General features: G+C 35.7%; 1 protein-coding gene across 2 annotated transcripts; it reads right to left on the bottom strand.

The window, feature by feature from the left end:
* Positions 1–344: 344 nt before the first annotated feature.
* Positions 345–6,231, bottom strand: LOC100760064 (olfactory receptor 5D18). 2 transcript variants are annotated; one of them, XM_027421134.1, is made up of 2 exons: positions 6,203–6,231; positions 345–1,269 (listed from the first exon to the last, which is right to left on the bottom strand). In XM_027421134.1, the coding sequence occupies exons 1-2, from the start codon at positions 6,229–6,231 to the stop codon at positions 345–347; spliced, it is 954 nt and encodes a 317-aa protein (XP_027276935.1). The 2 variants fall into 2 exon arrangements, with proteins under 2 accessions (XP_027276935.1, XP_027276934.1); XM_027421133.1 differs by lacking the exon at positions 6,203–6,231 and having other exon boundaries at positions 345–1,325.
* Between the last annotated feature and the right edge of the window lie 5,715 nt (positions 6,232–11,946).

Raw genomic sequence — 11,946 nt, 5'->3', positions numbered from 1 at the left:
TAATGTTTTTTATTTGTTTGGATATTTTATGTTGCTTCCTGACCTTCTGTGTATTGATGTATATTAGGAAAGTTAGTTAGTAATTATAAAATGTACTTTTTGAAAATATTAAAAAATTCCACATTACACTAAATTCTGAGATGAACATACTGATAATTTCATTTTGCTACTTCTTATAGGTAATTATTTAATAAATAATATTAAGATTTATTTATGGTAGATGTAAATTTATAGGTACAATCTAGTTTGACAATAAATATCATTCTAATATTGGTTGAAATAGCTGCAAGTTGTCAATGAAATATATAAGGTATATTTGTTAAAATAATTTAAAACATGTTTGGTTACATTGAATGAAAAATACATTTTAGGTGGACTAACTTCTTGACAGTCTCTTTAACATCTTTGTTCCTGAGGCTGTAGATGAGGGGATTTAGCATAGGGATGATCATGCTGTGGAAAACTGTGGCTACTTTCACAAGAAACAGGGAACTTTTAGATTTGAGCACACAATATAGTAGAAGAACAATTCCATGACAGACACCGATAGCTGTGAGGTGAGAGGCACAGGTGGAGAATGCTTTTCGGAGGGCACCTTTAGTGGGAATTTTGATGACAGTGACAACTATGAAAACATAGGAGGTGATGATGATCAGGAGGCAACAAGCCTCATTAAACATAGAAATGACTAGACACGCCATTTGGCTGAAGGAGGTGTCTGAGCAGGATACAGAAAGGAGGGCAGAGTACTCACAGCAGAAGTGATTGATGACATTAGGTCCACAGTAAGACAGCTGCAAAAGAATATATGTGAGAGTTGAGGAAAAGATTCCAGCCCATATGTAAGTAACTACTACCAGGAGAGAGCAGAGCTGATGAGACATCGCAACAGTGTAGAGCAGGGGGTTACAAACAGCCACAAACCTGTCATAGGCCATAACTGCTAGCATGAACATTTCTGTAATCACAAATGTACACCCAAGAAAGTATTGTGCCATGCATCCTTCAAAGGAGATTGTTTTGTCTTCTACAAGCAAGAGGTCCAACAGCTTAGGTGCAATTACAGATGTGTAGCAAAAATCAACAAAGGATAAGTGGCTGAGAAAAAAATACATAGGAGTGTGGAGCTTTGGATTAATCCTGATGATAAAAATCATACCAAGGTTTTCCAACACAGTAACTATGTACATGATCAAGAATCCCAGGAACAGGGGCACCTGGAGGTGTGGAAATTCTGAAAAGGCCAACAGAATAAAAGAAGACACCATCCTTCGATTTCCTTCATTCCACCTTTGGCTGCTGTTGGAGGAAAGGACTGAGTTCATCCTGACCTGAGCAGCAGTCTTCAGCAGATAAGTGGGTCTTGTGGAATGCAAGTTGCTTTCCAAGATGCCACAGTGATGTCATGTATCAAATGTGGATCGATGACTTCTCTTGGACATACTCATGCTTTATCTCAGTCACTACCTACTTTCTATTTGAACATGTCATGTGTTTTTACACTGAATGACTTATGTCCCTTTTCTGTAAGTAAAAGTCCAATCATGATAAAGTTTTATAAATTATTTACATATAAATAGCAAGATATCCTGAAAGGTGCAGTAATGACAAATATATTGTAGAGGTAAAAAAATAGCTGTGAAATTGGACTTTAGGCTCATCCAATATTAAAGAAATCAAGTCTGACATTGTAAACCTATCCTGCTACCTATGGCTGTAAGGCCATGGACCAAAGAAGAGAAGCTATTACTAATTAACTGAGTTGAGTCAGTATAATTTCTATTTGCTTTCTAATACTAACCCTTATTCCCACAGAAAAGCATAGTTCTCACCCACATCAAAGAAGTTTCTTTCTGCAGGAGATGGAGATGATTATAGAAAGCCGCAACTGGTCAGAATGCAGAAAATAACTGATGCTGGAGTGTTTTATCCTATTTAATACATCTACAATGCAGCCCCATATATAACTATAACTCAGTGGTTCTCAATCTTCCCAATGCTATGACACTTTAATATTGTTCCTCATGTGGTGGTGACCCAAGCATAAAATTATTTTCATTGTTACTTCACAACTGCAATTTTGCTACTGCTGTGGATCATTATAACTGATGTGGAGGATATCTGATATGAACCTCTATAGGGGTTATGACCCACAGGTTGAGAATGGCTGTTAAGGGCACATCACAGGAGAGGAGATAGGAATGTCTAAGAGTCCAAGAACCAGGACAGTATGTCTGCTGTTAGGAAGAGTCTTTTATATGTGACAGAGGAGCTGCAACCATGAAATCTCAACCGGGTCTAAAATATAACATTTGACACGCCAAGTTTGATGGGAGAATTCTCACAAGGCTACACTCCTAGGGAAGAGTCACTGACAATTAACGGTTACTGAGAGAGGGAGAATCTGTCTTCTCTAGGGATATACCCCTTGATAGGTTAGCCAATCCCAAGAGGTCAGGCCTAAATAAGCTTGAACAATACTAAGTGATCTCAGCAGATTATATTCATAAACTCTATACAGGTATATGAAATAATGATAATTAAGGAATAATAGACTATGAATTTCCAAGAGTAGGAGACAGGAGGAATTGGAGAATGGGGAGGAAGAGGGGGAATGATGTAACTAGTGATCATAAATGAAATTCTCAATAAAATATTAAAAGAATTATCTATTTATATATGCAATGTATCTGATTATTCTAAATTTTATATTTTATAATTACAATATATAGTTTCATCTTAAAGGCAAAGATATGGAAAGAGAGATAAAATAGAATGAAGAACATCTCTGTTTTAAAATTAGAGATAATTAAATGTAACAGATGTGTTTCAACTGTCTCTGCCTCTAGAGGTCTTCGCAGTATTTCTTTAATAACATTTCTTGCTTTTCCACTATTTTTGAGATGATAAAAGTACTACATTTCTACAAAGTGTCACTGAGATGAAATTCATATGATTCTGTATAGAGGTTTTCATGTTAGATTTTCAAAGAATATCCTATAGTCCGTGAACAGATTTTTCTATTTCTATAATTTTACATTTAAATTCTTCAGTCATATACCTGACAACTCTCAATGATCTTACCAGAAAGTCACTTATAAGGATGTAAATATTATCCAAATATGGCTTAAGGAAGTACAGTTTGGAATTATGAAACTTTTATCATCATCTTATTTGAAAATGTGTGATTGCTTATTTTTATATTCATCTCTCTACCTATTCAGTTATACATGTATCTCAATAAGCAACATTATACTTCTAAATGACTTGAACTTCAATACAAAACCTTATATATATATTATATACACCTTCAATATTCACACTGAGCAGTTGAAAGTTCTAGCTCTGTTTCAGTTTTGTGTAAAACAGAAATTCTGAATCAAATATACTCACTCATTGACTGAGAAACCTGATAGTAATAGTCTGCTGTGCATTTATCTTCTGATTGTGAGACGACCCACTGAATAAGGAAAAAGAAGTTCATTTACTCACAAAGAAGCCTTCACCTGGTCAGGTTGAGTGTTAAAAGAAATTGGGGATGTGGCAAGAGTGACTGTTAATGTCCCCTCAAGGGTAGGACTGGTAAATTGCCTTGAAGGATAGAATTAGAGAGGATAAAGATCTTTGCAATTCTGTATACATCATGTTTAGAATTTGACATCACCATTCCCATTCCTCTTCTTCCTTTATTGAGTCCTTAATCTCATGAGTGCTGTCTAGTTTAGACTGAGACTGCATAGAAAAGTCCCACTCATGATTAGAATAGATCACCCAGTATTAAAAGTTGATAAAATAATTTTTCCTATCATTTGTTTAAGGATTCCTACATTTCATGTTGATTTACTCTTACTGCAAATTTCTGAGCACAAGTAACTAAGTGTTTTGTGCTACTTAGTAACACCCATTCTGTACACAGATTTGTTTGACTGAGAATACAATGAAAGAAACAAACACCAACTCTTTTATTTAAAAAAAAAACACATCTGTAAATAATGAAATAATTAGAGTTTATTTTGCTGACTAACCAAAAAAATATCCTTTGGTTTCCATTGCATAATAACCTTAGTATATGGGTATTGTATTTTTTAAAAACTAAATCTTATGCTATTAACATTGGAGATTTTATCATTTTTTTCTGTTGCATTTCCATATCTGTTTCAGTTTTTCATTTGTCTAAACCATTATTTCTTTTTCCATACATGAATGCATTTAATAGATTATTCAAATATTACAGGTATAGCTTTGTTTCATGCATCACTGATGGTTTTGGACACTTGCTACCACTTGATAGTTGGATTTCAGATTCCAGGTCATGAATTGGACACTTTGGAGATTTTGAAATCTGGATCCTGAAAACACAAATTAAAATTCTCATCAACCACCTGGTTCTTTAAAGCTCCCTGTATGCCATCTCTTTGTTCATAGTATACAGGTAAGGGATCAATATTACCATTATTTAAAATGTAATTATGAATTCATTTTATAAAATGGATATACTAAAATTACATGATAAATTTAAGGAAAATAGAATCACACTGTATATTTCAGTAAATGACTACAAAACAAAACCAATTCATCTAGGCAGACTATTAGAACAGAAATATACTATAAGAATAGAATAATCTATAACAATAGACGATAAGAAACACAAAATAGCCCGGAGTTGCCATCAGACATAATTTCAGACATGATTTTCATTGCACATAAAATGCACTAAGTTGGAAAATTTGGTAGTACAACGGAGAACTGGTGTTGACTTCAGCTCTGTAACACTGAGCTTGATTGAGCATGAATTGAGTTCACAAAACATTCATTACAGCACCTAGATAGACTATAGAGTTACTCCAGTTAGCTCTTCAGGTAAAAGACAGAAGCTGAAGAAGATATTTGACTCATGCAGAAACTTACACGGCCTTTACTTACTTTATTTGCATTGTACAGAGTTATTCAATGGGGTACCATTTTTCTTTTTCTAGCCCTCCTTGTATCTGTTCATCTCAGTTGCAAATGGTCAAGAAGGCTCTGTAGGGCAAACTCGGAGATAGTTAACATATATTCCTCTTTATTCCTTCTTTACAACATTTGGAACTAAATAACCCCAAATCTACAGTTGCCTTGGTTGACCCCATGTATCTAGGCTGAGTGAGTATACCTCCATGGGAAACGGACTAGCAAAGTCCATGAACTAGGGATAAATCCTGTTTCCACTGCCAGAGGTCCCATAGGTTGCCCAAGCACCAAAAATGACAGCCACGTTCAGGGGACCTGGTTCGGTAATATGCTGGTTACCCAGCTATCAGACTGGTGTCCCAGAGCTCTCATTTGCTTACGTCAACTGTCTCTGTGGGTTTCTGCAGCCTGGTTTTGACCCCTTTGCTCATCACTCCTCCCTCTCTACAACTAGATTCCAGGAGTTCCGCTCAGTGCCTAGCTCTGGATCTCTGCTTCTGCTTCCATTAGCCTCTGGGTGAAAGCTCTAGGATGGCTTCTAAGGTAGTAATCAATCTCATTATAGGGGAAGGCATTTAAGGATGCCTCTCCGCTATTGCTTATATTCTTAGATGAGGATATCCTTGTGAATCTCTGACTTTCTCTTCAAAACAAAATGGCTCCCACTATTAAAGTATCTCTTCTCTTGCTCTCCTTCTCTATTTTTCCCCCAACTCAATCTTCCTGATTCCTCATTTTCTCCTCCCCCTTCTACCTTTCTCTTTCTCCTCCCTCCCTCTCCCCGTCTGCTCCCAATTTGTTCAGGAACTCTTGCCCCTTTCCCCCTGTCCAGGGAATCGTTTATGTCTCTCTTAAGGTTTTCCTTGTTTCCAAGCTTCTCTGGGGTTTGGATTGTGGTCTGGTAATCTTTTGCTCTATGTCTAGTATACACTTATAAGTGAGTACATACCATGTTTGTCTTTCTGTGTCTGGGTTACCTCACTCAGGATGGTTTCTAGTTCCATCCATTTGCCTGTGAATTTCAAGATCTTGTTGGTTTTTTTTTCCACTGAGTAGTAGTACTCCATTTTGTAAATATACCATGTTTTCTTTATCAATTCTTTGGTTAAGAGGCATCTAGGTTGCTTCCAGGTTCTGATTATTATAAACAATGCTGCTATAAAGATAGTTGAACAGATGACCTTGTGGTATGAGTGTACATACTATGGACATATATTCCTAAATGTGGAATTGGCTGGTTCTTGAGATAGACTGATTCTCATTTTCCTGAGAAAACACCATAAGCTTACATTTCAGGCTTCTTTGATTCAATATAATTAACATAATTTCCCACATTATCACATCACCATGTTAACTTTTTTTCAGATTTTAATTACAATGGGGTTTTATGCAAAATATAGGCTACTCAATGTGCTAAGAAAAGAAGTATTTTCTAGCACATATTGCAGATCATAAGAAGTCAAGAATGACCCTGAATCAGAAACCATACTTACTCATGATGCAGGGGACTTTACAACTAAGATCCTGACCAGAGGGAATCAGACTCTGGAGAATTTTAGCCTGGGCATGATCCCTTTTTATTAATTCAGCAAATAGTTCTAAATCATCAAAGTGTCTGGGAAACTGCTGAACTTTTTTTTACCTTCTGTTTCTTGAAATGTATAGTTTTCCTAGGACAAACAAGTATAAGTCAAACATGTTTGATTAACAAATTTTTCAACACTTGTGAAAACTAACACATATTGTCATTTTTGCACACATACCCTTTTAGCTGCACTTCTGTTTTTTGAGTGAGGCATTCAGAATCATCCTGCATTCATTTTACATCATATATTTCCTTATTTAGTAAGAACCATATCACTTATGTATTTTCAGTCACAACACTACATATTTTTATCTTTTTGTTGAAGAAATTCAGACAGTGTTTCCAATGTATTTATAAAGATCTTTATCAGTGTCAGTAAGTTTTGGGAAAATGCCCTGAAATTATTTTTCATGCTAGAAATTCATCTTACTTTTGCTTTTAAATTATATAAAGCTTGAGGTAATCTGTAGATTTGAAGTTATGACATCCCATTATACAAAATATGTCTTTTTACTATCTTTCTAAAATATATTTGCTGTAAAGAATCTAGCTATCAAAGAAATCTCCAATTCTTTTGAGAATAAATTGCATTGATTTTTTTAATGCAAGTATCACTTCATTTTGTTTGGTTTTCTACATTTCATCCACCATGCATGGCATCACTTCAAATAGTTTTCTAGAGTTTTTTTAACTTAAAAATTGGTATTATCTTCTCAAATGAGGAAGAGACACTGAATTAGATTGTGTTTCAAAAATTCTAATTTTAAGTCCTTCTTGTAAATTATTTCATTTGACATTGTTTATGCTCTTTTTTTTCTTTTCATGGCAGGGTTTCTCTGTATAGTCATGGCTATCCTGGATCTCACTCTGTAGACCGTGCTGGCCTCCAACTATTTCATAAATAACTGCCTGCCTCTGCTGAGTTTAAAAACATGCATCACCACCTCCTAGCCTATATTGTCATATCTTTCAATGTGCTGTCTTAGTTAAGGTTTGCATTGCTGTGAAGAGACATGATGACCAGAGCAGCTCTTACAAAGAAAACATTTAGTTGGGTGGTGCTTTTATAATTTCAGAGGTTTAGTTCATTATCATCATGGTGGAGCACAGCAGAGTGTAGGCAGATTTGTTATTGGCATAGCTGAGAGTCTTACATCTTACAGACAACAAGAAGTTGACTGTCTCACTGGGTATTATGAAGATATGAAAACTCAATACCTTCCCCTATCATGACACACTTCTTCCAACAAGGCCATTCCTACTCCAGCAAAACTATAAATCCTAATAGTGCCACTCGCTGTGAGATTATGGGGGGCAATTACATTCAAACTACCACATGTGGTCTGGAAACAGATTTTTTTTTGGAAACAGATTTTTAGTGCTGAACACCATGCAAAAATTCTCACAATAAGCCTCAAAATATGCTCCTTTAGTTTCTGTTAGGTATTTGAGAACATACACACTGTTGGAAAACTTTCAACACATATCCAGAGGTAAAATTTATAAGGGATGTCAGAGAGAAAATGAGTTATATCTCATGTTTATACTGAAAGTATTGTAAGCTGTGTTATTATATTGATTATGCCTCCCTGGGTCAATTCAGGGTCACAATCCAGGTCTACCACTTACTTGGGTTTACAAGAAAATGTGCTTGTTTTTCTACATGTATTTCATACCTCCATGAAATGTATACAACAACTTTTCAGGAGGAAAATGAAAATTTTAAAGCACAGAAAATGAAAAAGAATCAATCTGTATAAAATTTGTTATTTTCTTTATGATCCTAGCTACTACAGTGTGCATGTGTGCTTTTGTGTGTGTGTGTGTATGTGTCTGTGTGTGTGTGTGTGTGTGTGTGTGTGTGTGTGTGTGTGTGTTAGTGGCCAAATAAATATGAAAACAAATGCACCAGTAGGAGGTAATAGATCAAAATCTAAACTTGTATTCTCTTTGCAAGAACAACTAGAGTTGGTTAAAACTTCATTTAAGGAATTTAGTCCTATTAGAATGAGCTTGGACCTAAATATACATTTACAACATAGATTATCTTCTTCCTGTCTACAAACTGACATATCTTATTTGTGTGACTACACTCCATTTTATCAAGTGCCCACCAGTGAATGAAAGAGTATGATACAGTCTCTTTTCTAGACTACAAGTAGGATCCTGTATAATGTTGGCCCTTGCTACCAAACTCTGTGTAACATTGATTATTAATTTTCCCAAATATGTGGCCTCAACTTTCAACCATTTCTTTGAAATTTGAATATATATATATATACATATGTGTGTGTGTGTGTGTGTGTGTGTGTGTGTGTGTGTGTGTGTGAGTATAACTAATAGAATTCAAGAGATGGAGAGAGAATCTCAGCTATTGAAGATTCGCTAGAGGATATACATTCATCAAGCAAAGAAAACCTCAAGTCCAACAAATCCCTAACACAAAATATCCAGGAAATAAGGGACAACGTAAAAAGACCAAACCTAAGAATAAAAGGCATAGAAGAAGGTGAAGAAACACTGCTCAAAGGTACAGAAAACATATTCAACAAAATCATAGAAGAAAACTTCCTCAACAGAAGGATATGCCTATGAAAGTACAAGAAGCTTACAGGACAGCAAACAGACTGGACCACAAAAAGAAGTCCCCCGATACATAATAATAAAAACACCAAATCTACAGAATAAAGAGAAAATATTAAGAGCAGCAAAGGAAAAAGGACAAGTAATATATAAAGGCAAACCAATTAGAATCACACCTGACTTCTCAATGGAAACTCTGAAAGCCAGAAGGCCTTGGATAGATAGATACCCTACAAACACTAAGGGAGCATGGATGTCAACCCAGACTACTGTACCCAGAAAAACTTTCAATCACTATAGATGGAGAAAACAAGATATTCCATGCCAAAAACAGATTTAAACAATGCATATCCACGAATCCAGCACTACAGAAGGTTCTGGAAAGAAATCTCCAAAGCAACAAACATAACTACACTCACAAAAACACAGCCAATAGACAATCTAATTTTACCAAACACAAAAAGAAACAGGAGGGTGAAATCCACACACAATGACACCACCAACAATAAATCCAAAACAAACAAGAACCAATGACATTAATATCCCTAAATGGCAATGGTCTTAACTTATCCATAAAAAGATAGAGGATAACAGAATGGATACGAAGATAGAATCCATCCTTCTGCTGTTTAAAAGAAACACACCTCAATTTAAAAGACAGGCAATACCTCAGAGTAAAAGGATGGGAAAAGATGTTCCAATCAAATGGGTTCAAGAAACAAGTTGGTGTAGCAATCCTAATATCTAACAAATTTGACTTTAAACTAAAATCAATCAAAACAGATGAAGAAGAACATTTCATACTCATCACAGGAAAAGTCCATCAAGATGAAGTCTCAATCCTGAATATCTATGCCCCAAATATTAAGGCACCCACATTTTGTAAAAGAAACATTAATAAAGCTCAAAACACATAAAACCACACACACTTATAGTAGGAGGTTTCAACACCCCCTTACACCACTAGACAGGACCACCAGACAGAAACTTAACAAAGAAACAAAGGATCTGACAGAAGTTATAACCCAACTGGGTTTAACAGATATCTATAGAACATTCCATCCAAACACAAAAGAATATAGCGTCTTCTCAGCACCACATGGAACCTTCTCTAAAATTGACCACATAGTTGGCAGCAAAGCAAACCTCCACAGTTACAAAAGAATTGAAATAATCCCCTGTATCTTATCAGAACACCATGCATGAAAGCTAGAATTCAACAGCAATACGAATGGCAGAAAAACCTACATACTCATGTAAAATGAATAACACCCAATTGCACCAACCTGGGTTGAGGAAGAAGTAAAAAAAGAAATTAAAGACTTCCTAGAATTTAATGAGAATTTAGACACAACCTACCTAAACTTATGGGACACTCTGAAAGCAGCGCTAAGAGGAAAGTTCATAGCACTAAGTGCCCACATGAAAAAACTGGAGAAAAGTCACATAAGAGAATTGACAGAACAACTGAAAGCTTTAGAGCAAAAAGAAGCAAACTCACCAAGGAGGAGTAAATGCCAGAAAATAATCAACCAGAGGGCCAAAATTAACAAAGTAGAAACTAGGAAAACAGTACAAAGAATCAATGAAACAAAGAGTTGGTTCTTTGAGAAGATCAACAAGATAGACAAACCTGTAGGCAAACTAACCAAGAGGCAGAGCGAGAGCATGCTAATTAACAAAATCAGAAGTGAAAAGGGGATATAACAATGGACACTGAGGAAATCCAGAGAATCTTCAGGTCATACTTTGGAAACCTGTAGTCCACAAAATTCAAAAATCTAAAGGAAATGGATATTTTTCTGGATAAATATCACTTACCAAAATTAAACCAACTTCAGATAAACAGTTTAAATCGACCTATAACCCCCAATGAAATAGAAGCAGTCATCAAAAGCCTCCCAACCAAAAAAAGCCCAGGGCCAGATGGCTTCACTGCAGAATTCTACCAGAAATGTAAACAAGAGATAATTCCAGTACTCCTCAAACTATTCCGCACAATAGAAGCAGATGGGATATTGCCAAACTCTTTCTACATGGCTATAATCACTTTGATAGCCAAGCCACATAAAGATATGACTAAGAAAGAGAACTAGAGACTGATATCCCTCATGAACATCGATGCTAAAATACTCAATAAAATATTGGCGAACCGAATCCAAGAACATACCAGAAAAATCATCCACCATGAGGAAGTAGGCTTCATCCCAGGGACGAAAGGATGGTTCAACATATGAAAATCCATCAATGTAATCCACCATATAAACAAATTGAAAAAGAAAAACCACATGATCATCTCACTAGATGCTGAAAGTGGGAATTACCCTTGAACAAATTGGCACAGGAGACCACTTCCTGAATATTACACCAGTAGCACAGACATTGAGGTCTGCAATTGATAAATGGGACCTCCTGAAACTGAGAAGCTTCTGCAAGGCAAAGGAAACAGTCAGTAAGACAAAACAACCACCCACAGAGTGGGAAAAATCTTCACCGATCCCACATCTGACAGAGGAATGATTTTCAAAATCATTCCTTTGACAAAATCCAACACCCATTCATGATAAAGATCTTGGAGAGAACAGGAATAACAGGAACATATCTAAACATGATAAAAGCAATATACACCAAACCAATAGCCAACATCAAACTAAATGGAGAAAAACTCTAAGTATTTCCTCTAAAATCAGTAACAAGACAAGGCTGTCTACTCTCTCCATATCTCTTCAATATTGTACTTGAAGTTCTAACTAGAGCAATAAGACAAGAAAAGGGGATCAAAGGGATACAAATTGGAAAGGATGAAGTCAAACTTTCACTATTTGTAG

The sequence above is a fragment of the Cricetulus griseus genome, chromosome 6 (assembly GCF_003668045.3).
Source record: "Cricetulus griseus strain 17A/GY chromosome 6, alternate assembly CriGri-PICRH-1.0, whole genome shotgun sequence".
NCBI classification, from domain to species: Eukaryota; Metazoa; Chordata; class Mammalia; order Rodentia; family Cricetidae; genus Cricetulus; species Cricetulus griseus.
Note: the sequence above shows the minus strand (reverse complement) of the source record. Positions and strands in the feature narration are given on the sequence as shown.

Bases quoted from the DNA above. Each gene is read 5' to 3' on its own strand.
- LOC100760064 (XM_027421133.1), bottom strand. From the start codon at position 1,325: ATGAACTCAGTCCTTTCCTCCAACAGCAGCCAAAGGTGGAATGAAGGA.